At 41.8% G+C, this 27295-nt stretch overlaps 2 protein-coding genes and 1 non-coding gene across 7 annotated transcripts in view; all 3 read left to right on the forward strand.

Moving 5' to 3' along the window:
• Positions 1-206: 206 nt before the first annotated feature.
• Positions 207-281, forward strand: trnat-ugu. The gene has a single exon. It is a non-coding gene; the product is annotated as a tRNA-Thr (tRNA).
• A 438-nt stretch (positions 282-719) lies between these two features.
• On the forward strand, positions 720-5231 carry LOC121547731 (charged multivesicular body protein 6-like). Its single transcript, XM_041859143.2, has 8 exons — positions 720-937; positions 1229-1338; positions 1569-1656; positions 2737-2823; positions 3051-3116; positions 3213-3293; positions 3674-3758; positions 3924-5231. Exons 1-8 carry the CDS (start codon positions 875-877, stop codon positions 3971-3973), a joined length of 630 nt encoding a protein of 209 aa, XP_041715077.1. The 5' UTR covers positions 720-874; the 3' UTR covers positions 3974-5231.
• A 3690-nt stretch (positions 5232-8921) lies between these two features.
• Positions 8922-27295, forward strand: part of LOC121547732 (brain-specific angiogenesis inhibitor 1-associated protein 2) — a 148250-nt gene continuing 129876 nt past the window's right edge. For all 5 annotated transcript variants that reach the window (XM_041859145.2, XM_045209897.1, XM_045209899.1 and 2 more), the window contains exon 1: positions 8922-9248. In XM_041859145.2, coding sequence (XP_041715079.2) covers positions 9174-9248 — 75 coding nt within the window. In that variant the 5' untranslated portion in view covers positions 8922-9173. The remainder of the gene's footprint in view (positions 9249-27295) is intronic.

Here is a 27295-nt window from a genome sequence, read left to right on the forward strand (position 1 = left end):
AAAAGCCTTTCCATGGCCAATACATAGCATAATATAATATAATAATATGCCATTTAGCAGACGCTTTTATCCAAAGCGATTTACAGTCATGTGTGCATACATTTTTATGTATGGGAGGTCCCGGGGGAATCGAACCCACAACCCTGGCGTTGCAAGCGCCCTACTCTACCAACTGAGCTACACGGGGCCTATCATCTATTGCTGACGGTCCTCTGTAGCTCAATTGGTAGAGCATGGCGCTTGTAACGCCAGGGTAGTGGGTTCGATTCCCACGGGGGCCAGTATGAAAAAAGCTATGTACTAACTGTAAGTCGCTCTGGATAAGAGCGTCTGCTAACTTACTAAAATGTAATGATTTATATACATCATTGGTTGTAGCCATACATGCCTTATCGTTTTTGTCATTGTGACAACTGATTTGTCTCTAGCTATCTAAATGCCGTCCTACTTGGTGTTAAGGGTGTGTTTTTTAGCATTAGCTGGCTAGCTAGCTTCGTTGAAGGAAACGGTCGTTGCTAGTTATCTCAGCCACAAAGTCATAAACCCCGCCTATTTCGACAATATATCTTCTTAAAATGTGATTTTAAACCTAACATTAACCACACTGCTAACCTTATGCCAAACCTTGACCTTAAATTTCAGAGCAAAAAGCTAAAAAAAAAAAATATATATTTACGATATAGACCATTTTGACGTTGTGGCTGTGGTAACTAGTGGAAACCGACGTAAACTAGCTAGCTAGCTAAAGTCATCTGATGTCTAGCTAGACAACCGATCCACAAACTATGAAGTATACGCAATGTTCTTCTGAGAAATAGATTTCTTTACAAGTCGATTCAATAGCTGCACAGAGTGGCGGGGATGCTGAATCAAAATGGGAAATATTTTTGCCAGAAAGAGACGCACGCGAGTCACAGAGCAGGACAGGGCAGTTTTGGTAAGTAGCATAGCTACTGTAGCAAGTCAGTCTGCTAACATAACTAGTTAACAACGTGTTCCAGTTTGCTGTCTACCCAGTTAGATAGGGAACCATTTCATAATGTATACGTTAGGCCTAAAGTAAGTTAGCTAGGAGTGCGGGATAGGGGCAGTCTGACAACCCATACTAGCCAGGGCTAACAACACACTGTTCTGTACTGCAAAGCTAGACAGCAAACTGAAGCGATTTAGTGTTGAAACAAGTGGTCTTCCAACAATTGCATTAAAATGTCTGTCTTCTCAATTCCAGCAACTGAAACAGCAGAGAGATAAATTAAAGCAGTACCAGAAGAGAATCACCCTGCAGCTGGAGAAGGAGAGGAATCTGGCCAAGCAGCTGTTGAACGATGGCAAGAAAGAGTAAGGAGTTGCTTCTCACCAGAAATGTTATATAATGTGTGACTGCATTGTTCATTAATAAGACCGGATCTGCCTAAAGTGAAGGTTGTCACTTTAAAGCACTTGAGATTGAAAGCTGTCATGCACATAGACCATATATAAATATACTCTGTTAACTACGAAATTAGGACATTATATTGGTTGTCATTGTATTGAATCTTCTCATATTTCTGTATTTTGTTTTCAAACAGGAAGGCCCTCCTCTTGCTCAAAAAGAAGAGATACCAGGACCAGCTCCTGGACAAGACAGAAAACCAGATAAGCAACCTGGAACACATGGTAAATACCTGACATATTTGTCAAACATTCTCTCACTCACTAACTCACACCACCAGGAATAGTAGAAAATGGTAATCGTGGGGTGTATAGACTCATTTCCCTGCCGCGTCATTAGAAGTTGCGCGTGCAGTTCCTCATCAGAAACCGTGTTGTTTACATATGTCGCGTTCAAAACAACTAGGAACTCGGAAATCTCAGACTTCAGTGCGTTCAAGACAGCTGGGAACTCGGGGGGGGGAAATCGAACTCCGACTGGGAAAATTGTTTTGAACGGTCATCCAAATTGGAATCTCAAGTCGGGAACTCGGGCATCTTTCTAGAGCTCCGTCTTTCTGACCTGAAGATCACTGACGTCATGATTTGACCTCGTTTTTTCCCCAGAGTTCCCAGTTGTCTTGAAAGCACCACTAGCAGTGCATACGATCACATGCAACTTCAAATGCAGCTCTTGCAAGTTAACCAACACGTAATCAGATGGTTATCGTCTACGACATTGCAGATGTCATCAGAGCACAGGAGGTTGATGGCACCTTAATTGGGGAGGAAGGGTTTGTGGTAATGGCAGGAGCAGAATAGGTGAAATGGTATCAAAAACATGGTTTGATGCCATTCCATTCGCTCCATTCCAGCCATTATTCTGAGCCGTCCTCCCCTCAGCAGCCTCCACTGCATCAGAGGGTTGATTACCTAGCAAGCCAGTGAGGCAAGGTGAAATATAACAAATAGAGCTAGATAAAGCCAGAAAAAGTATATATGTGTTGATCATAGCTATAGCCATCAGTCTTGCGTGTTTTCATGGTCATCACTCACTCACTGTTAAGTTTGTCGAGGTCCCAACTCAAAAGTGATGTTTGATGGTAAACAGAAAATGTCTCTTCATTAGTCGGACACTGTTGCAAAAACATTTTGCAACGGAAAACCTTTACTTAAAACGGGAAATGCTTTGCAACAAAAACAAGAGTTTCTATTGGTAAATTTAGGTAGGTTCCTCCCCGTTTGCTTCCACTTGGTTCTGTTTGGTTTCTAGTAAATACACCCCTGTACTCAACTAATGCCTTCTGATCTTGTTGTTTTCTTTAGTGTCAAGACATTGAGTTTGCCCAGATTGAGATGAAGGTCATTGAAGGCCTTAAAGTTGGAAACGACTGCCTGAAGTCATTGCATGAGGTACGCTATGTGAGGGTATCAGAGAGCTATGTTTGATCTCTATGCAACTTCCCTATGACCCGATAAGTAGCATACTGTATGTCTATCTTTTCCATAAGCCATCAGTAAGATAAATAGGTTGCTTACCTTCAGTGCATCTGCAATCCAAATAATATAGCATTCCGCATGGATATGCCGTGAATAAAACATTGGCTTTCCTGTACTTACTGTTTGTTCTTTCGTATCAGGCGATGTCCATCGAGGATGTGGAGAGAATTATGGATGAGACCCAAGAAGGCATAGAATACCAGAGGGTAAGGTCCCCACTGTTTGTTTTTACAGAAGCATTGATATCTTATTGAAATTACTGTATTTTGTTGATATTTATTTGTACCTTTATCTCTGTACAGGAAATAGATGAGATGCTGGCAGGTTCCCTGACACAGGAGGATGAAGATGCTGTTCTGGCTGAACTGGAGGCCATCACTCAGGTCAGTCTGAATGACTCAACAACAGTGGCTGGCCACCAACTATTGTCATAGGACTCCGTTGACCTGAGGCATGGCTGTAGACTCCTAACACACCGTTTCTCCTATGGCATCTAACCGTTGAACACAAGTTTGTGATTTTATCACACAGTGACTGACTAGCCTCAAATCAACCCTTGTGTTCAACAGTTAAAGATGCCTTATCAGAGTCTACAGCCATTTCTCAAGGCAAGGGACTGTGTCACTCTGGATGGTATCACTTCTCTGGTTCCTTACCTGATTTCTCCCCGCCTTACAGCGACAGACGACAGACAACACATTCCTTTTCGAGAGTCTTGTTCTTTTTTGACTTCCCTTTCCGTCTGTTGTTTTTGTGTGTTTAGGGAGAGCTTGACCTACCAGAGGTACCTGACGATTCCCTGCCTGACATCCCGGAGGCAGCTGAGGAAGAACCAAAGCCAGGTCAAGGTAGGTCTCCTCAGATGTGGCGTCATACTGAATTACCAATATTTGTGTCTTATGTTGAGAGAATGATATGAATTCAGATGTAGGTTAAACACTTCAGCAGTGGTAATAGACATTACATGAGGACTAAAGTGTCATTCAGAGTCTGTCTGGTTTTCTTCATTTCAGAGAGGGAGAGGCCGAGGAAGAAGCAGGACAGAGAGATGTTGGCTGTCTAGGGGTGTGTGTTCGCCAGGTGACTCTGTGGGTCTTGGTACGCTGGCCGCTATATCCCCCTCATAGGGGTCTCATGCCCCAACCACCACACCCACAGAAATATTATCTTCACCATCTCTTCCAGTCCCTCGCCTCCAAGACTGAAGTTCCTGGTGCCCTGCTAAGCCTTGGCCTTTGTGAGCCCAACTACTGCTTTCTAGGCCTCCCCTGGATTCAACTTCCCAATCACTCCAACCATGGACATGGACTTTATTTTTCAGATCATTGCCTGCAGGTTCTCTCTTATTTTTTGTTCATGTTTAGGGCCTTTTTAGGCACATAATGAAGAAATTAGTGGTTTGATTGAGATAATATTGTGCCTAAGTCCCGTGACAGGTGTGTTTTTTTAAATCTTCTGTGAACGGACAAATGATGTGAGTAACGGAGAAATTAATGCATGTGTCACTTTTTAATTTCTTTATTACTTTTCAACCTTTTGTGGCTCAGGCCTACTAGCTGACCACAGAGCACATTCTCTTTGGGAGGAATAGACATGTAGACTATCTTTCAAAATCATTACTTTTGGGACGGTTTTCATAATCTTGCCTAGTCTTAGTTTAAAATGTCTTGATTCCTGCCAAACTGTTAAGAATGGATTTGACTTTTGGCTTTGGTTTCAACTTGTTGATTTGGGACCGAATCCTTATAATAGTACTGACCTATTTGCTAAAGCCGCCATTTCATGTATATTCTATATTCTTCCTCGCTGTGCAACAGCTTAACTAATCTAACGCTCCGGTCCCCTTGGCTTGGGGATTAGTTCAGTGTCATTGGAGAAAGGAAGGGCTAATTGTATTGTCAGTGGGCTTGCTAACTTAACTCTGTATCCCAGACTGACAACACCAGACAACACTGATGTTATTATCGGATGCCTAGAAATGACTATGAATTCAGTCCAAGACAACCTGACAGAGCCTGATGTCCTAGCTATCTATCCAGTGAGTATTATGATATCATATTGGGTCTGTTTTTACTATGAAGTGTGATATTGGGTTGTTAGCTAAAATATTTTACTTGCATATCATGATATTGGGTTGTTAGCTGTCTGGATTTGTAATATATTACTGGCATATCATATCATGATATTGGCCTGTTGGCTGTCTGCATCTGTAATATTTTACTGGCATATCATATCATGATATTGGCCTGTTGGCTGTCTGCATCTGTAATATTTTACTGGCATATCATATCATGATATTGGCCTGTTGGCTGTCTGCATCTGTAATATATTACTGGCATATCATATCATGATATTGGCCTGTTGGCTGTCTGCATCTGTAATATTTTACTGGCATATCATATCATGATCTTGGGCTGTTAGCTGTTAGCTGTCTGGGTCCTTAATATTTTACTGGCATATCATATCTCTTAGAGCATTAGGTAATTATTTCTTTATCTGAAATGGAGGGCCTAAATATAAAAGATAAGCACTAGCCATATTTGATAGAATATGTAAATGGCCCACAGACCACTTATGTATAGTGTAAAGTATTACTGTACTGTAAGAGTCTCTGAGACAGTGACACTCTCTTGATAATGACCGTGGAGACCATTTCCCAGTTGTATCATATTGACAAACCTGTGGCGTGTCTATACGAAATGTACCCTGTTGTTATTCTGTAACAATACAAGTATTTTTAAAGGTACTGTTTGACCAGCGTACTGACGTTGCTACAAACAACCACCAGATGGCAGCAAATAGCAGTTTATGATTTTCCTGTAGATGAGCGATACCTCCACATGCATTGGTTAGTTAATGTATTGTGTGGATTCGGATGCTGTTTCATGTTGTTATTCTGTGTGCTGTGCATCTATATGGGACAGTAAAAATAACTACTTAGCTATAATAAGGGGAAACATATAAGACTATACATGATTTATTTACATTTCAGTCATTTTAGCAGACGCTCTAATCCAGAGCGATTTACAGTTAGTGCATTCATTTTAAGATATCTAGGTGAGACGACCACATCACGGTCATATTAAGTACATTTTCCCACAATAAAGTCGTTCTCAGAAAAGTCGGTGCCAGCAAGAAAAGAATAGTGCATTTTTTTTTATAAATATATTTTAAGTTAGGCTGCTTTTTCAAATAATGTATATTCTTCTTTCTTCATGTGATGAATTCTATGTATTGATAGATAGAGCATCCTTGGATTATACGGAGGTCCTCTAAAATCATTCCATAGTGGGTCAAAGAGAATTATAATACAGCAGCCTGTGACTGAAGATTCCAAGCAATGAGGAAGTGGAAAGTCTTCTCTCCTTTAGGGCCCTACATAGGTTTTTATCTGTGAAAGTGTGAAATGCTTGAAATTATTATCTTTCTGGGAAAAGTACTTAAAGGTCCAATGCAGACGTTTTTATCTCAATACCAAATAATTTTGGGGCAACCATGAAGTACCTTACTGTGATTGTTTTCAATTAAAATGGTAATATATATATATATATATAAACTGAAAACTAGCTGTTATTGCCAGAGAGGTTTGGAACTCTTGTCTTATTTGGTCTAACACATTTACTGCATAGTTATGTCACCATGACAGGCCACAACTCCATCCCACCAAAACAGGCTGAAATTTCAGGCGGTCTTTTCAAACAGCTTACACTAAAAGGGCATTATCATAATTTTCACAATTTCACAGTATTATTCCAACCTCGTGGTGTGGAAATATATATAAAGAACACAGGAAAATCAAGTTTTTGACTGCACAGTGAACTCTGATGTTCCGTTGAATGAATCTGTAATACGAATCTGCCGCATTACAGTGTGTCGCTGATTGTCCTCTTCAAGCCAATGACAGCGTGGGAGACGGAGTGGGTGGGAAAAGGGAACCTGAATGACAGCGCGAATCGCTGTCCTATATGATTCACAAAAGAGAGATCTGAACCTGAGAGACAATTACAGGCAGGGAAAATGCAGTGAGTGGGAGGCTGTTTTCAAGTGCTCCTGAGAAAACAGCCTGGTCTCAGACTAGACGTAACATAGTAAAAGTAAATTTAGTACTAAACGTAGTATGATATGTTACGTTTGGTATGCTTACATAAGACAGGTAGTTACTTATGGGTGGGCGTATAATGCAAACATCTAGCAACCCAAAGGTTGCTCGTTTGAATCTCATCCCTGACAACTTTAGCATTTTAACTAATTAGCAAGTTTTCAACAATGTACTACTTTGCAACTACTTAGCATGTTAGCTATCCATTCACCTAACCTTAACCCTTTAACCTAACTCCTAATCTTAACTCTAAACTTAACCCTAACCCCTAGCCTAGCTAATGTTAGCCAGCTAGCTAACGATAGCTACCTAGCCACCTAGATGGAATTCGTAACATATCATACATTTCGCAAAAGTCGTAACATATTGTATGTTTTGAAAATTCGTAACAATACAAATTGTAATTCGTAACATATCATACGAAATGGGTGATGGACATCCACAGTTTAATACATATCATACGAAACGTAACATATCATACTAAATGGAGTTTCCTCGGATTTACATACAGAATAATACGAAATGCTCTGAGACCAGGTTGGAGAAAGAGCCAGCTCTGAAGAGGAAGGCAGGTAATGATGACCTGGAGGATGTGGGAGGGTGTGTGTCAGTCCCCCTCACTGCCAACCTACCTCACAACACTCCTGAGGCCTAGTTGGCAGAGTTAACCGCCTGGTATGGCAACTGCTCAGCCTCTGACCGCAAGGCACTACAGAGAGTAGTGCGTACGGCCCAGTACATCACTGGGACCAAGCTTCCTGCCATCCAGGACCTCTATACCAGGCGGTGTCAGAGGAAGGCCGTAAAAATTGTCAAAGACTCCAGCCACATATGCATATGACACAGCACAGCAGTGCTAAAACCAGAATGTATCACGCCCCCTGGCCCCTTGCGTATTAGTGTATTATTACCTTAATATTTATAATTAGAGTATTATTGTTTTAATATTTAGGATTCGTGTATTATTACCTTAATATTTATTATTAGTGTATTATTGCTTTAATGACTAGCCTCAACCTTCAGTTCCTGCTCTGCTACATGTCACTATGGGACCAATATTGATTGATTCCTCTTACATAGTCCTCATTAATTTATCCTCACCTGCTGTCTCAATTGAATTAGGAAGCAGTCTCATTGTTGAAATGTTTAATTATGGAAATTGCATGTGGGCCAACTAGATTGTTCATCACACAAGCAAATCAATGGTAATGTTGAGAAATGCCCTTTAACAAAACATTATGCTGCATTATATAATGCTAATACGTTTCTGGAATATTGGAGACTTCAGCAGCATGGAATAGAAATTGGTTCTTGTCCACATCCACCAGACTGTAAATTGCCCCATCACTCCTCAATGAAAGTTTACTGAAAATAAGTTTTGTATTCTAATCCAGCTCAGTTTGTAGAATAAAGCCTTGACATTTTAGAGACATTTTCCTACATGCTCTTGCAGTGCAGATCGTGACTTGCTGAATGAGTTGTGGAGGATTCGCCTGCCTAGTGCCCACATCACATATTGTAGCATATTCTGTACGAGCAAGGTGACGCCGACTTACACCGACACTCACTACTACATTCCAGTCACTAAGCCTGTTCATACATGGATAGCTAGGCACAACTGTAACAGGTAGCTAGCTATTCAGTTGTAATGTTTTGTACAATGTTCGATAAATACGCCAGGTTCTACATCATCATTTATACCATACGTTATCTGTTTACGTTATCTGTTATGCCTAAAATGCGTGCGCTTCAGAATTAGTTCATTTACTTTGACCACAATCTGTTGATATCATATTGTTGGGTGTAGAGATGTGTGCATAGCTGTACTGTAGTCATTCAGGCATGCGGGTGTTATGAATGATTTTTACGCAGAGGCAGTGGTGTGGGCAGTGTTCGAGGGAGGAGGCGGATCCCTGTAAAATGGCAAGCAGCTCTATCCCTATGACCAGGCTCCCTGCGTTCTCTGTCTGCGTGTGGTATAGCCTCCAGACTGCGTGGGCGCAGTAGAAAAGTTTCTTATAAAAGCGGTGATTCCGGAGTCTCATATTACGCGCGTCCCCTCCCTCTGTACTAATTGTTTCTTACTACAATTCCGTCCACCTACTCGATTTCTCCTCCGTAGTATTTCTTCGAAAAGCTCCCGTCACTAAAGGAAATCTGGTCTATGGTTTTGGCTGAAGAAGGTTCCACGATGTCTCGGACTGACGAAGTACACCGTATAACGGAGAATGTCTATAAGGTAAGAAGCAGACCGCTGTCCATTCACTCCCGCTTCAATAATTCATCCATTGATTGTTTTGATTAAGTGGCTTGATGAGTGGAGCCTCGTCAGTGGATGCGATCTGATAACATTGTGGTTGCTGTTGGATTCGTTTTGAACTTTGTTTTACGCAGAGGTTAAGATAAGCCTACTCTCTATTCATTTAGAACAAATCAAATCTATTTAATTAACAACGATAATGACTTTGGCTTCTATGGTGTACCGGGGGAATTTACAATCCACAACCCATCTATAGGTCTCATCCCTGCTCTAAAAGTAGAGTTTTTTCTCTGCAGTGAGGGACACTGCTCACAGTAACGCCAACAGCCATAGGCTCACAGGGGACAAAAAAAAAAAGTTCCCCAGTCCAAGTTTAATTTGAATACATAATTTTACTTACTTAGGGATGTGTAACATATTGCGCTTGAGTAGTTATGTCAGCCCACCGGATGATTTTTGTCTGTAACCAGTTGAGCTAAATAGTTTCAGAGAAAGAAGTAGACTACACATGCCCACTGTCTGTTACCTCACCTGAATTTCGAGCGTCCAGTCCACTTTTATATCAACATCTATTCATATGTTGTAGGCTGTGTAGTACTTAAAATGATGTATATGTAAGTTTATATTAAAATAGAAAAAACTAACAGCTCTTGCAGTAGGTGGTTCACCTAGCTGTTGGGAGACATCTGTTAGGGAGTCTCCTGTTATAGGAGTCCCCTGTGTTGAGGGAGGACTGTTTGAGAGGGGGATGGGTGGCACTCTTTCTGTAATTACTCTGTAAGGGGGTTGTTTGTCTCAGAGGAGAAGCACATGGCTAAATAAACACTTGAGCAAATATAATAAGACTCAGATTAGCAGTGTCATGTTATCATTATTATTTTTAAATACACAAAAAAAGAGTAAGTCATTTTAGCAATTAGGGTTAAGTGCCTTGCATTGACCTACATTTTTATTAATTTTTTTCTCACCTAATTGGCTCGGGAATTCCAACGCTCTTAACCGCTAGGCTACCTGCCACGCTCTGTTATCTTAGCAAGGTGGCTTGTTAGCGGTGCTTGACTTGGGCAGACGTTCACCTGAGCTGAGTACCGGCACCTCATATTTTCTACTGTTTGAGTTCCTGCACCTCTTTAGAATATGAACTCAAAAGTATTGTGGAGTTCCTGCACCTAAATATAAACAGTACCGGCACTCAAAATGAGTATCGACACCTATTTTAGTCCAAAAAATAGTTGTTGAACTGCCCTGTAGTCTAAAACATTTCGGCAGGTCCTCCCCTCCTGCCTTTTCTGGTCCTCTGTAGCTCAGCTGGTAGAGCACGGCACTTGTAACGCCAAGGTAGTGGGTTCGATCCCCGGGACCACCCATACACAAATGTATGCACGCATGACTGTAAGTCGCTTTGGATAAGCTTCTGCTAAATGGCATATTATATTATATATTATTATTTCCACAACAAAGCCCTACTTTAGCAGGGCGGAGGTGCTACTCTTCAGTTTCACCGCACTGTGAGATGTTGGCTGTGTCTCAAATGGCACCCTATTCCCTGTTCTAGTGCACTACTTTGGAATAGGGCTCTGGTAGAAAGTAGTGCACTATAAGGGTAATATGATATCATTTGGGACTCACATGTGCCATCCAAACAGGCTAGATTTCAGGAAGGGAAGAGAGGGGGATGTGCAGAGGTACAAGATGTTGCACAACCTGTGAAAGCTTGTCATATGGTAACCGGAGCCTAGTGACTGCTATGATCTGAGTGGTCTATACTTGACCTATCAGGGCCAGCCACTACAACAGACAGCCCTGAGCTGTGCACTCATACGTATTCTCCCTCTGAGCTTAATTTCTAACACCTAGACCCAACCCTCCACACACCCCTCTAGGTAGACTTTAATGATCAGTGGTGGTGGAGCAAACTGATGCTGAGACCTGTGGAAGATTTGTTGGGGTCCTTAATGAACGGCCAGGGAGGGACCAGGGAGAGGAGGAGCAGGTGGGGGTCTGAGAGAGATGCCATCTTCCCCATCAGAAAGGCTAAGGCCATTTGAGGTGATGATATGGTAGTGAACGGGGAAAGAAGCAAACCCAGATCGCTGGCATGAAAGGCAAACGCCCTACGTATTGCGCCAATAGAGTTAACTCACTTGGTGGGAATTGTAGGGCTCATGTAGTGAGGATCGCTACGATATGATTTGGAATGAGAGGGACAGACAGTCTGGAGATATTTTCCTGATCAGCAGGTTGCATCATTGCAGAGGGAGAGGAGACGGAGTGGCGGAGTGATGCAGAGGAGAGTAGCGTCCGCCCCCCTGTAATCCGACCCACGGCTGGGGGCCTATTGTGGGGTGACTGATGCCGCCTGGCGGGGGTTCTCAGTGTGCATGCGGCTCTTGAGTGGTGTTTGCCTCAGTGTGTCTCTGAGTACCTTTTACATGCACACCAATAGTTGTATATTAAACTGATAATGGCAGTAGGCTGAGTATGGAAATAGTGACACCCTATTCTTCTTATCTTAATCGGCGTACGGTCAAAATGGAAGAAAGCGTACGCCGATTAAAACACCTGGTTTTCTGAGCAATCTTTCAAATTATTAGGACATGTAAACAGCTTAATCGGCGTTCCAGCAGTGTAAATGATCTTTGCATGTGCCAGCACCGGTGCAAGCCTCCCTCTTATGCGTGAGTGAAGTGAGTTCAGAAAAACTGAATGTGTGCATCTTACAAATAGTTTTTACATACAAACTTTATATGTCCGAACTCGAAAAGGTATAGCAAAAATAACATGGTCACTGTGGTAGAACATTTATTTTGATTGGCAATTTTCTGCATTTATTAGAAGTCCCATCCGTAGCCTGATTTCAGATGTGTCCATGTAAACAGGATTATTAGGGAAATCCGTTCTTCTTGCAAAGCATGTAAACGTTTTAACCTATTATATTAATCTGACTATCCACAATAATCATATAATTGTGTGTATGTAACCGTGCTCAGTGTGTCTCGGCAGGGGGTAAACTCGCCGTAAGGGCCCCTCTAAAGAAACACTTAGAGGTCTTGATTTGTTCATTAAAGACCTGACCAGACGAGAGGCCCTGAGGTGCCAGCTTCCATTTGATATCATAGATACTGATGTGTTACTGAGGGAGGAGGAGGAGGATGATGGTGATGAGAGCTGGATGCCACCAGATGGTACAGTAGTAACAAAATGATTTATTTTGTCTAGGCAAAGTGTGAACATCACTCTGTTTGTGAGCTGAGGGGGACGATGTTTAAGACGTAGACATGGGAGTTGATTGTGTGTGTTATCCCCTGGGAAAGGGGTATACTTGCAGCCAGTCTGGTGGTGCGGTGCAGTGCAGTCTCTCTGAAGACATTGCTACTGCGTGGCAGCTGCTTGCTGACTGAGTAATCTCCAAGCTCGCTCAGATTCCAAGAATACAACACAGTGTCTCACGACTACATGTGTGTATGCCTCTGCCCACATACTTGGCTTGGCCCTGAAAGGAGGACACCCCAACCTCCAGACAATCTGCTGTGCCCACCCATCACAACCTCTGCAGTCCTAAACACACACTTCAACATTGTGTGGTTATGTCAAAGCTTAATCATCCTGGCTTGCTTGCTCAATTGATAGTCCAGGAGAGTATTTCTCCATTAAATGAGATTTTTCCATTTGCCGCAGATGATCTGTTAAATGCATTTTTGCCTCGTGTTGAGATAATTGCAATCATTTCAATAGTGCTATTTGACTGTTCCATCTCAGTGAGTTATGGTGAAATACATCACAGAATATGATGAAATCAAACATCTTTGTCTGAATATGAAAGATAATCACGATCAATCAAGGGTACATATTATGCATATCATTTTTATACAGTGCATTCGGAAAGTATACAGCCTTATTCTAAAATGGATTAAATAAATCCTCATCAATCTACACACAATACCCTATAATGACAAAGCAAAAACAGGTTTTTAGAAATGTTTGCAAATGTATTTTAAAAAAGCACAGATACCTTATTTAAGAATTCAGACCCTTTGCTATGAGACTCGAAATAGAGTTCAGGTGCATCCTGTTTCAATTGATCATCCTTGAGATGTTTCTACAACTTGATTGGAGTCCACCTTTGGTACATTCAATTGATTGGACATGATTTAGAAAGGCACACACCTGTCTATATAAGGTCCCACAGTTGACAGTACATGGCAGGCCAAAAACCAAGCCATGAGGTCGAAGGAATTGTCCATAGAGCTCTGAGACGGGATTGTGTTGAGGCACAGATCTGGGGATGGATACCAAAAAATTTCTGCAGCATTGAAGGTCCCCAAGAACACCGTGGCCTCCATCATTCTTAAATGGAAGAAGTTTGGAACCACCAAGACTCTTCCTAGAGCTGGCCGCCCGGCCAAACTAAGCAATTGGGGGAGAAGGATCTTGGTCAGGGAGGTGACCAAGAAGCCGATGGTCAATCTGACAAAGCTCAAGAGTTCCTCTGTGGAGATGGGAGAACCTTCCAGAAGGACAACCATCTCTGCAGCACTCCACCAATCGGGCCTTTATGGTAGAGTGGCCAGGCGGAAGCAACTCCTCAGTAAAAGGCACATGACAGCCCACTTGGAGTTTGCCAAAAGGCACCAAAGGACTCTCAGACCATGAGAAACAAGATTCTCTGGTCTGAAGAAACCAAGATTGAACTCTTTGGCCTGAATGCCAAGCGTCACGTCTGGAGGAAACCTGGCACCATCCCTACGGTGAAGCATGGTGGGGCAGCGTCATACCATGGGGATGGTTTTCAGCGGCAGGGACTAGGACACTAGTCAGGATAGAGGGGAAAGCTGAATGGAGCAAAGTACAGAGAGATCCTTGATGAAAACCTGCTCCAGAGCGCTCAGGAACTTAGACTGGGGTAAAGGTTCACCTTTCAACAGGACAACGACACTAAGCACACTGCCAAGACAATGCAGGAGTGGCTTTGGGACAAGTCTCTGAATGTCCTTGAGTGGCCCAGCCAGAGCCCGGATTTGAACCCAATTGAACATTTCTGGAGAGACCTGAAAATAGCTGTGCAGCGACGCTCCACATCCAACCTGACCGAGCTAGAGAGTATCTGCAGAGAAGAATGGGAGAAACAGTTATGCCAAGATTGTAGCATCCTACCCAAGAAGACTCGAGGCTGTAATCACTGCCAAAGGTGTTCAACAAAGTACTGAGTAAAGGGTCTGAATACGTATGTTAATGTGCTATATATATTTTTTTACAATAAACATGGGGGGGGGGTGGGGGGGGAATTGAATCCATTTTAGAATAAGGCTGTAACGTAACAAAAATGTGGAAAAAGTAAAGGGGTCTGAATACTTTCCGAATGCACTGTATATTATACATATAAACTGATTATTCTATTAGAGTAAAAGACAGGTGGAAGTCTTAGGATGTGTCCCAAATGGCACCCTATTCCTTACATAGTGCACTACTTTTGTTGCCTTGCTACCCATCCACATGGCTCCGGCCAAACACCATGCCCATTTTAACGTTTCTTCTCCACGATGAGTCTGGATTTTCCTCCCTCCCCGACAACTTATGGAATGCGAACACTTTTTGATCGTTCTGATTGGTCCTAGAAACCGAGGGGTTGGGCCAGAGCCGGCCTACATGATGACGGTATCAACTTTCATACTCTGATTGGTCAGATTTGTTAGAGACGATCCAATCGCTGATTTTTTTAAAATTTTGTTTTCATTAAGCCACACAAACGACCTTTAGGATGGCAGATTCAGATTGAATGTATATAGCGATCGATAGAGCAGCAACATTTTTATTCAGGATGATTCCTCTGGCTACCTTTGACCAAAGCCCCATGGGCCCTGGTCAAAAGTAGTGCACTATATAGGGAACAGGGTGCCATTTGGGATGCACACTTAGTCTCAGTGACATCATAGTGGTGTTACTATTGGCTGCAGGCAATGTGTAAACTGAATCCTCAGGCTGTTTTATTTTGTTTTTAGATCAATTGTTTTATATGTTCAAGGCAAGCAATATGCCCAATAAATGATTGGTTGCCTGTGTGGTCCAGCGGTTACAGACGCTGACCCCGGCACACATATGCCAGAGTCTGCATGGGTTTTAATCCGGCCCACTCCCTGCCCTTTTTCAATTTTTTGAGGAACTAGTAGTTTTTTTTAGTTACACTCTATGTGCTCTAATTGTACTTCCTGCACAGAGCTGTTGTTAAGGAAGGGAGTTTGTGTTTTCTACAGGACGTACCACCCCCACCTACCGTCAACCAATCATGTCAATGCGGAGCTATACGGAGCCATCCCCATTGTCACAACACTTTGCATCGCCGTGTAGAGCTTGATTTGGCCTCCGCAGACCTCCGGAGGCTCCACAATTGCGTCACACGGAGCCTCTGGACCACATTTCCTGATCAAGCATTAATTGGCTTTTACTCAAGTAATTTCTGAAGGAAGTAACTTACTTTTCAGTCCTTTACATTTTACCAAATCACTTCAGTTACATAGATTTTATATTATTATATCGTCACTATCAGATGAAAACCTTTTCACTCCAAATGTGATTATAATTTTTCTTTATATTAATCGATACTATTGCAGATAACATATACATTTGTTACAAGTACTTAAGTGGTTTTATACCAGATACTTTTTTACTCTTACTTGAGTAGTTTCTTAAGAGGGCTACTTTCACTTGAGTAAATTACAATTTATGTAACAGTACTTTTACTTACTTTTACATAAGTACAGATTTTTTGTACTCTACACATCTCTGCGAATTATACATAGCCTAACTATAAAATGTGGGCGAGCATCCAAAGTTTATTATTCTACAGTAGGCCTACATCTATCGGTACCATCCCATGTTATTGCCTAGGGAGAATTGTACATGCATGGGGAAACGGCTACTCTGACTGTGCACTTCCTGTTGAACTATGGGAGAGCTTGGTTTGTTGTTTTGGTAAGTTTGTCGTTTTGAAAGTCTCAGAAAAAGTGTTCTATAGAAAAAGTTTGGTTACTAGCTAGCTATCTTTTTGGGTTTGGTTCATGCGACGTGGTTGGCATCAGTTGCTGGGACTGCTGCTATCTGTCCAGGGATCCTGCCAACCAAAGGTCTGAGGAGCAGCTTGGCGTAGCAGCTTGTAAAGCAGTTGTTACAACAACCATAAAATAGCTTTGTGTTGTGTGCAAATACTGGTGGAGTCACCTAATAAAAGAATGGACGACCTGACCAGCGAGGTCCAGGACCTGAAGAACAGTTTGCAGGTCTCCCAGGGTCAGCTCGATGAAGATGACTGCAATCTGTAAGTCATTGAGAGAGGACATCAGTTCTGTGAGTGAATCCATGATAACAATGACGGAGAAATCAGATTATCTCGAGGGACAATCAAGGCGGAACAACATTGTTGTGGACGGAATTGCAGAATCTCCACATGAGACCTGGACGGAGTCTGAGGACAAAGTGAGGGAAATGATCTTGGAGAAACTGAAGATGGACCACAGGAAGATTTGAGGTGGAGCGCGTCCACAGGACTGAAAACCCACCACAGGCCCAGGCCAATAGTGGTCAAGTTCCTGAGGTTCAATGACAAGGTAGCTGTTCTGGAAAGAGCCAAGAACTTGAGAGGAATGTACATCCTCCTCAACAAGGAATATTCTGAATCTGTGCTCCAGAAGAGCAAATAACTTAACCCAGCCATGAAAGCAGCCAGAGTGAGTGGGGACATTGCTTACATCCACTATGACAGGCTCAATTCCAACCTCCCTCCCAAAAGCCTGGAAGGGAAGAGGGAGCCAAGCCTATGGGTTTCGTAGCTTCAACCCCTGCAGCACATACACCCACTTACTGATTTAACAGACTGATAAATGTTTTCTTTCTCTTGCTTTGTTTGCTCTTTTCCATATTATGTCTATCTCTAATAAGCTACTCAGGAAAGGGCTGGAAATAGCACATAATAAAATGTAGCCTTTAGAAATAAGGTTAATAAAATCAATAACTTGCTAACATCAGATAACATTCATATAATAACCATGTCTGAGACTCACTTAGATAATTCCTTTGATACAGCAGTAGCAATACAAGGATATAACATCTACAGAAGAGACAGGAATGACTATGGGGAAGGGGTTGCTGTATATATTCAGAGTCATATCCCTGTAATGCTTAGAATATCTCATGTCAAGTGTTATTGAAGTGTTGTGGATGCTGGTTCACCTGGCACATATAAAGCCTTTTATTTTGGGGTGTTGCTATAGACCACCAAGTGCTGACAGTCAGTATCTAAATAATATGTGTGAAATGCTTGATAGTGTATGTGATGTAAACCGAGAGGTCTACTTTCTTGGGGACCTGAATATTGACTGGTTTTCATAAAGCTGTCCGCTTAAGAATAAGCTTTTCACTGTAACCAGTGCTTGTAATCTGGTTCAGGTTATTAATCAAAATACCAGGGTGTTTATAAACATTACAGGAACAATATCATCACATTTTTACTAATACTGGAGAACTTTGTTCTAAAGCTGTATCCCTGCCCATTGGATGCAGTAATCACAATATTGTGGCTATATCCAGGAAAGCCAAAGTTCCAAAAGCTGGGCCTAAAATAGTTTATAAGAGAGTCTACAAAAGATTTTGCTTATGTGGATGGTGTAAAAAATATTTGTTGATCTGATTTAATAAGGAGAATCCAGACGCTGCACTTGATGAATTTATGAAATTGCTTCTTCCAGTTATTGATAAACATGCACCTGTAAAACTGACTGTTAGAACTGTTAAGGAAGGAGGAATTGAAAAACTGTATTGTTAAAAGAGATTAGTGCTGTCCCCGATCAAAAAATTATCTTGGTCGACCAAGAGTCGTCTGTTCTTTCGGCCAATCGACTGGTCGAAAACATTTTTAAAGTGTATTTTTCCAGATAGGGTGTGTCTATGTGTTTTAAATAAAATCAACTATATGTAGGCTACTGAGCTTGTCTGACGCTTTAAGCACACTGTGATTAAATAATTAAGACACATGACTCGAGGGAGCCAGAGATCAAGATCGCCTAACCAGAAAAAAGAAAATGTTCCCGACCCACCACCTGCCTTTCTGCCATTATAATATATAATATAATAATATAATATGCCATTTAGCAGACGCTTTTATCCAAAGCGACTTAGTCATGCGTGCATACATTTTTTTGTGTATGGGTGGTCCCGGGGATCGAACCCACTACCTTGGCGTTACAAGCGCCGTGCTCTACCAGCTGAAGAGCTGAAGTTGCCGGTAATAGGCTACACCAGGGGTCGGCAACCTTTTCCATTTGGAGTGCCAATATATCTAACCCTTTCTACCGATCTGCGTGCCAGGTATGATTTTCATGTGCACATTTTTGTGGAACAGTTCCATTTATTTTATGATAGTCTTCATATCTCAAAATCATTGTCATGTGATTCATAAAAATTATATCTAAATGAAAATTATACAAATCAAAAAGTAACTTCTATTGCCTTTGCCAACTATGTTAAAAAATAGCCTACATAAAGCCAACAAACATTGCAGGTAGAAAATATCCTGTCCGCAAGGAACTTGAAACATTGTATCAACTATCAACTTGGTCCAGCCTGACGCTTGTGCTAACAAACTTGCAACATTGTATAAAATATTCTGGACCCTCAGAGTTTCCCATGCCAGCGATCTCCGGACAGACACAGCTGCAGGCTACAGTGCCTTGCAAAAGTATTCATCCCCCTTGGCATTTTTCCTATTTTGTTGCATTACAACCTGTAGTTTTAAATGGATTTTTATTTGGATTTCATGTAATGGACATACACAAAATAGGAAAAAGTGGAATGAAAAATATAACTTGTTTCAAAGAATTCAAAAAAATAAATAACGGAAACGTGGTGCTTGCATATCCCCTTTGCTATGAAGCCCCTAAATAAGATCTGGTGCAACCAATTACCTCCATAAATCACATAATTAGTTAGATTGCACACAGGTGGACTTTATTTAAGTGTCACATGATCTCAGTGTGTGTGTGTGTGTGTGTGTGTGTGTGTGTGTGTGTGTGTGTGTTGTGTATATATATATATATATACCTGTTCTGAAAGGCCCCAGAGTCTGCAACCCACTAAGCAAGGGGCACCATGAAGTCCAAGGAGCTCTCCAAACAGGTCAGGGACAAAGTTGTGGAGAAGTACAGATCAGGGTTGGGTTATAAAAAAAATATCAGAAACGTTGAACATCCCACGGAGCACCATTTTAAATCCATTATTAAAAAATGGAAAGAATATGGCACCACAACAAACCTGCCAAGAGAGGGTCGCCCACCAAAACTCACGGACCAGGCAAGGAGGGCATTAATCAGAGCGGCAACAAAGAGACCAAAGATAACCCTGAAGGAGCTGCAAAGCTCCACAGCGGAGATTGGAGTATCTGTCCATAGGACCACTTTAAGCCGTACACTCCACAGAGCTGGCCTTTACTGAAGAGTGGCCAGAAAACAGCTATTGCTTAAAGAAAAAAATAGGCAAACACGTTTGGTGTTCACCAAAAGGCATGTGGGAGACTCCCCAAACATATGGAAGAAGGTACTCTGGTCAGATGAGACTAAAATTGACCTTTTTGGCCATCAAGGAAAACACTATGTCTGGCGCAAACCCAAGACCTCCCATCACCCCGAGAACACCATCCCCACAGTGAAGCATGGTTTTTCATCGGCAGGGACTGGGAAACTGGTCAGAATTGAAGCAATGATGGATGGCGCTAAATACAGGGAAAGTCTTGAGGGGAAACCTGTTTCAGTCTTCCAGAGATTTGAGACTGGGACGGAGGTTCACCTTCCAGCAGGACAATGACCCTAAACATACTGCTAAAGCAACACTTGAGTGGTTTAAGGGGAAACATTTTAAATGTCTTGGAATGGCCTAGTCAAAGCCCAGACCTCAATCCAATTGAGAATATGTGGTATGAACAGCGGAACCCATCCAACTTGAAGGAGCTGGAGCAGTTTTGCCTTGACTGGGCAAAAATCCCAGTGGCTAGATGTGCCAAGCTTATAGAGACATACCCCAAGAGACTTGCAGCTATTATTGCTACAAAAGGTGGCTCTACAAAATATTGACATTGGGGAGTGAATAGTTATGCACGCTCATGTTTTATTTTTTATTTTTTTGTCTTATTTCTTGTTTGTTTCACAATAAAAAATATTTTGCATCTTCAAAGTGGTAGGCATGTTGTGTAAATCAAACCCCCCAAAAATTATTGTAAGGCAACAAAATAGGAAAAATGCCAAGGGGGGTGAATACTTTCGCAAGCCACTGTATTTGCGCAAAGGGATAAGAAGTAATCAGGTAGACTTATTTTATGACGTTTCCACCGGATCAGAGCATGACATTTTTTTCCCCTTTCCGCGGAGTGGTTATCGAAAGGCAGAGAGATGGAAAGATTTTTCAAATAGGCTACATTGAGGAACTATTGTCATTCTCAATGGATGTAAAAATGACTTCATTTACTTGCTGTTTTGAGGTGAAGAAAAAATTACTTTGAGAAGCTCCAAAGCTCATTAGTGTTTAAGACAATCAGAAATACTATCAGATCCCCAAATGGGCACATTTATAAGCCTACATTTGTGCGCAGGCCAGGTAGCCTAGGCCTGCTATGTGTAATCAGGTGCGCGTCCTTACTCAACATTGACAGGAGCACTCAAAACAAAATACAATTTAATAAATGGACAACTCGTAAATGGAATGAAATAAACCAGAACTTGTTTCTCACAAGTGTAGCCTAGGTTGTACGTTCTGCAAGCAACGTGTCCACTCCGACAATGAGAACTTTAAAAGACTGCAATAATAATATATTGAATGTATTTACACTAGAACCGCCATGATGTTTTGATTTTGTAAATAAAACATGTCTGCCCCCCCTAAAAAAAATTCCTGCTCCTTCTGACTTTTCCTAAATGTTTTTATATTTTACACTGCTCATTTTTCAGAATCTACAAATTAAGTTGATCAAATGGATTACAATAAAAACCTTAGTGTAATCCAAGGGAAATGAAAATTACATAGACTGTTGCATGAATGGAGGCGTGGTCTCCCATCTCATCTCTACTGATCTGTATGTAAAGGCAAAACAAGCTCTGTGATGAACTGAAAAGCCTTTCTTTCTTAGCCTCTGAAATGGCTAATTTTCATGCAATGTCCAACCTAAACATTTCAAATAAAGCCTGAACTCAAACATATAGACCTTAAGGATAACTATGAACAGGTTTTCATTTGGAAATGGCTAACTTTATTTCAGGTTTACTTTCCCACAGAATCCAATCGCCCATATGCTAATTTATCAAAGGCATTACCAATGTTTAAAGTCTTTCCTTCAATAGTGTGATGATCAGAGCAGTAGACCAAACAAGATCTGTTGATCAGAGAGACTGAAAGATTGATTTAGGTTATTAATGATCTGATTCAACACCATCTTGATTTATTGAAGTGTATTTTTTAAAATAAGTATAAGAACCAATTATATCGTTTCATTAGCTGTGTGTCATGTGCCTTGTCTGTGTGTACATGTGTTTCTGAAGGTCACTCAGTTGATGAAAGCGGCTGTCTAAATCAAGTGTTGCATTGTTCTCAAACCTGTTATTGACAGATGGGGTCCATTTTAAAGAGCCACACCAGTCCGTGTACTTTTTGGCCAATTAATATTTCCTATCAGATGACAAGATAAAATATGAGTTAAAGGTCACCAAAAAGTACATGGACCCACACCACTGTTATAAAGTGTCTCTTATCAATATTTTGAGCTCACAGTTAAAAAAATTCCACAAAAACTATATTTTGGTGTTTGTTTCATTTGTCCATTGTTGATATAGTCCCAAAAAAGGTTTTTCATGTCAGCAATCAAGTTTTCAAGATACCTTTCGTCATGTAGTATATCTGGATACCTGCTCGTCGAACATCTCATTACAAAATCATGGGCTGCAAAACAGCCTCCACTCTTCTGGGAAGGCTTTCCACTAGATGTTGGAACATTGCTGCGGGTACTTGCTTCCATTCAGCCACGAGCATTAGTGAGGTCGGGCACTGATGTTGGGCGATTTAGTCCTGGCACGCAGTCGGCGTTCCAATTCATCCCAAAGGTGTTCAATGGGGTTGAGGTCAGTGCTCTGTACAGGCCAGTCAAGTTCTTCCACACCGATCTCGACAAACCATTTTCTGTATGGACCTCGCACTGTGCACGTGGGCATTATCATCCTGAAACATGAAATGACCTTGCCCAAACTGTTGCCACAAAGTTGGAAGCACAGAATCGTCTAGAATGTCATTTGAATGCTGTAGCATTAAGATTTCCCTTCACTGGAATTATGGGGCCTAGCCCGAACCATGAAAAACAGCCCCAGACCATTACTCCTCCTCCACCAAACTTTACAGTTGGCACTATGCATTGGGGAAGGTAGCGTTCTCCTGGCATCCGCCAAACCCAGAATCGTCCGTCGGACTGCCAGATGGTGAAGCGTGATTCCACTGCTCCAGAGTCCAATAGCGGCAAGCTTTACACCACTCCAGCCGACACTTGGCATTGCGCATGGTGATTTTAGGCTTGTGTGCGGCTGCTCGGTCATGGAAAACCATTTCATGAACCTCCCGACGAACAGTTCTTGAGCTGACGTTGCTTCCAGAAGCAGTTTGGAACTCGGTAGTGAGTGTTGCAACCGAGGACAGACTTTTTACGCGCTTCAGCACTTGGCGGTCCCGTTCTGTGAGCTTGTGTGGCCTACCACTTCGTGGCTGAGCCGTTGTTGCTCCTAGATGTTTTCACTTCACAATAACAGCACTTACAGTTGACCGAGGGCAGGGCAGAAATTTTACGAACTGACTTGTTGGAAAGCTAGCATCCAATGACGGTGCCACATTGAAAGTCTCTGAACTTTTCAGTAAGGCATTCGAATGCCAGTGTTTGTCTATGGTGATTGCATGGCTGTGTGCTCAATTTTATACACCTGTCAGCAACAAGTGTGGCTGAAATAGCCTAATCCACTAATTTGAAGGGGTGTCCACGTACTTTTTTTCCTCACTGTGTGTATATATATATATATATATATATATATATATCACACAAGTATTTGATCCCCTGCTGATTTTGTACGTTTGCCCACTGACAAAGACATGATCAGTCTATACTTTTAATGGTAGGTTTATTTAAACAGTGAGAGACAGAATGACATGCGTTTTTCTGGATTGTTTTGTTGTTAAAAATGTTATAAATTGATTTGCATTTTAATGAGGGAAATAAGTATTTGACCCCCTCTCAATCAGAAAGATTTTTGGCTCCCAGGTGTCTTTTATACAGGTAACGAGCTGAGATTAGGAGCACACTCTTTAAAGGGAGTGCTCCTAATCTCAGTTTGTTACCTGTATAAAAGACACCTGTCCACAGAAGCAATCAATCAATCAGATTCCAAACTCTCCACCATGGCCAAGACCAAAGAGCTCTCCAAGGATGTCAGGGACAAGATTGTAGACCTACACAAGGCTGGACCGGGCTATAAGACCATCGCCAAGCAGCTTCTCAAGCATCGCCAAGCAGCTTCTCCTTGGTGAGAAGGTGACAACAGTTGGTGCGATTATTCGCAAATGGAAGAAACACAAAAGAACTGTCAATCTCCCTCGGCCTGGGGCTCCATGCAAGATCTCACCTCGTGGAGTTGCAATGATCATGAGAATGGTGAGGAATCAGCCCAGAACTACACGGGAGGATCTTGTCAATGATCTCAAGGCAGCTGGGACCATAGTCACCAAGAAAACAATTGGTAATACACTACGCCGTGAAGGACTGAAATCCTGCAGCGCCTGCAAGGTCCCCCTGCTCAAGAAAGCACATATACAGGCCCGTCAGAATTTTGCTAATGAACATCTGAATGATTCAGAGGAGAACTGGGTGAAAGTGTTGTGGTCAGATGAGACCAAAATGGAGCTCTTTGGCATCAACTAAACTCGCCGTGTTTGGAGGAGGAGGAATGCTGCCTATGACCCCAAGAACACCATCCCCACCCTCAAACATGGAGGTGGAAACATTATGTTTGGGGGTGATTTTTTGCTAAGGGGACAGGACAACTTCACCGCATCAAAGGGACGATGGACGGGGCCATGTACCGTCAAATCTTGGGTGAGAACCTCCTTCCCTCAGCCAGGGCATTGAAAATGGGTCGTGGATGGGTATTCCAGCATTACAATGACCCAAAACACATGGCCGAGGCAACAAAGGAGTGGCTCAAGAAGAAGCACATTAAGGTCCTGGAGTGGCCTAGACCTTAATCCCATAAAAAATCTGTGGAGGGAGCTGAAGGTTCGAGTTGCCAAACGTCAGGCTCGAAACCTTAATGACTTGGAGAAGATCTGCAAGAGGAATGGGACAAAATCCCTCCTGAGATGTGTGCAAACCTGGTGGCCAACCACAAGAAACGTCTGACCTCTGTGGTTGCCAACAAGGGTTTTGCCACCAAGTACTAAGTCATGTTTTGCAGAGGGGTCAAATACTTATTTCCCTCATTAAAATGCAAATCAATTTCTAACATTTTTTATGTGTTTTCTTCTGGATTTTTGTTGTTGTTATTCTGTCTCTCACTGTTCAAATAAACCTACCATTAAAATTATAGACTGATCATGTATTTGTCAGTGAACAAACATACAAAATCAGCAGGGGATCAAATACTTTTTTCCCTTACTGTATAGTGTTTGTGTAAACTGAACAAAAATATGAATGCAATATGCAACAATTTCAACAATATTTACTGAGTTACAGTTCATATAAGGTAATCAGAAATAAGCTTTCTGTACGTATGGACAATTTCTGGGATCTTTTATTTCAGCTCATGAAACATGGGACCAACAAACACTTTACAGGTTGCGTTTCTATTCAATAGAATTGTGTCTGTGTGGTTATGACATGTAACACTCTCTAGAGAGCTCTCCTCAATCTTTATTATTATTATTATTATTATTATTATTATTTTTTACCTTTATTTAACCAGGTAAGCCAGTTGAGAACAAGTTCTCATTTACAATTGCGACCTGGCCAAGATAAAGCAAAGCAGTGCGGAAAAAACAACAACACAGAGTTGCATATGGAATAAACAAAACGTACAGTCAATAACACAATAGAAAATCTATATACAGTGTGCAAATGTAGTAAAATTAGTTTGCATGTTTGTCACACTTAAATGTTTCAGATCATCAAACTAATTTAAATATTAGTCAAAGATAATACAAGTAAACACAAAATGCAGTTTTGAAATGAAGGTTGTTATTATTAAGGGAAAACAAAATCCAAACCCACATGTCCCTGTGTGGAAAAAGTGATTGCCCCCTACAACCTAATAACTGGTTGGGCCACCTTTAGCAGCAACAACTGCAATCAAGCGTTTGCGATAACTTGCAATGAGTCTTTTACAGCGCTGTGGAGGAATTCTGGCCCACTCATCTTTGCAGAATTGTTGTAATTCAGCCACATTGGAGGGTTTTCGAGCATGAACTGCCTTCTTAAGGTCATGCCACAGCATCTCAATAGGATTCAGGTCAGGACTTTGACTAGGCCACTCAAGTCTTCATTTTGTTTTTCTTCAGCCATTCAGAGGTGGACTTGCTGGTGTGTGTTGGATCGTTGTCCTGCTGAAGAACCCAAGTTTGCTTCAGCTTGAGGTCACGAACAGATGGCCGGACATTCTCCTTGAGGATTTTTTGGTAGACAGCAGAATTCATGGTTCCATTAATCACAGCAAATCTTCCAGGTCCTGAAGCAGCAAAACGGGCCCAGACCATCACACTACCACCACCATATTTGAGTGTTGGTATGATGTTCTTTTTCTGAAATGCGGTGTTATTTTTACGGCAGATGTAATGGGACAGACACCTTCCAAAAAGTTCAACTTTTGTCTCGTCAGTCCAGAGTATTTTCCCAAAGGTCTTGGGGATCATCAAGATGTTTTCTAGCAAAAATGAGACGAGCCTTAATGCTCTTTTTGCTCAGCAGTGGTTTTCTTCTTGGAACTCTGCCATGCAGGCCATTTTTGCCCAGTCTCTTTCTTATGGTGGAGTCATGAACACTGACCTTAACTGAGGCAAGTGAGGCCTGCAGCTCTTTGGATGTTGTTGTGGGGTCTTTTGTGACCTCTTGGATGAGTCGTCGCTGCGCTCTTGGGGTAATTTTGGTCGGCCGGCCACTCCTGGGAAGGTTCACCACTGTTCCATATTTTCGCCATTTGTGGATAATGGCTCTCACTGTGGTTCGCTGGAGTCCCAAAGCTTTAGAAATGGCTTTATAACCTTTTCCAGACTGACTGATCTCAATTTCTTTCTTTCTCATTTGTTCCTGAATTTCTTTGGATCTCGGCATGTCTAGCTTTTGAGGATCTTTTGGTCTACTGCACTTTGTCAGGCATGTCCTATTTAAGTGATTCCTTGATGGAGAACAGGTGTGGCAGTAATCAGGCCTGGGTATGGCTAGAGGAATTGAACTCAGGTGTGATAAACCACAGTTGAGTTGTTTTATAACAGGGGGGGCAAACACTTTTTCACACAGGGCCATGTAGGTTTGGATTTTGTTTTCCCTTAATAATAACAACCTTCATTTAAAAACTGCATTTTGTGTTTACTTGTGTTATCTTTGACTAATATTTAAATGTGTTTGATGATCTGAAACATTTAAGTGTGACAAACATGCAAACAAATAACAAATCAGGAAGGGGGCAAACAATTTTTCACACCACTGTAGGTATTTGTAGTTGTCCACATATTCTAAGTCAGAGCCGCCGAGAGTAGTGATTCTAGTCGGGCAGGCGGGTGCAAGCAGCAGTTGATTGAAGAGCATGCATTTAGTTAGCAGTTGGAGGCCACGGAAGGAGTGTTGTATGGCATTGAAGCTCGTTTGGAGGTTTGTTAACACAGTGTCCAATGAAGGGCCAGATGTATACAAAATGGTGTCGTCTGCGTAGAGGTGGATCTGAGAGTCACCAGCAGCAAGAGCGACATCATTGATA

Source organism: Coregonus clupeaformis, chromosome 31 (assembly GCF_020615455.1).
Source record: "Coregonus clupeaformis isolate EN_2021a chromosome 31, ASM2061545v1, whole genome shotgun sequence".
Classification (NCBI taxonomy): domain Eukaryota; kingdom Metazoa; phylum Chordata; class Actinopteri; order Salmoniformes; family Salmonidae; genus Coregonus; species Coregonus clupeaformis.

What these genes read in the sequence shown, in the direction of transcription:
- LOC121547731 (XM_041859143.2), top strand. Translation starts at nt 875, where the DNA reads ATGGGAAATATTTTTGCCAGAAAGAGACGCACGCGAGTCACAGAGCAG. An exon ending in AGCAGGACAGGGCAGTTTTG is followed by an intron (nt 938 to 1,228) that starts GTAAGTAGCATA and finishes TCTCAATTCCAG; the next exon opens with CAACTGAAACAGCAGAGAGA. An exon ending in GCCTGAAGTCATTGCATGAG is followed by an intron (nt 2,824 to 3,050) that starts GTACGCTATGTG and finishes CTTTCGTATCAG; the next exon opens with GCGATGTCCATCGAGGATGT.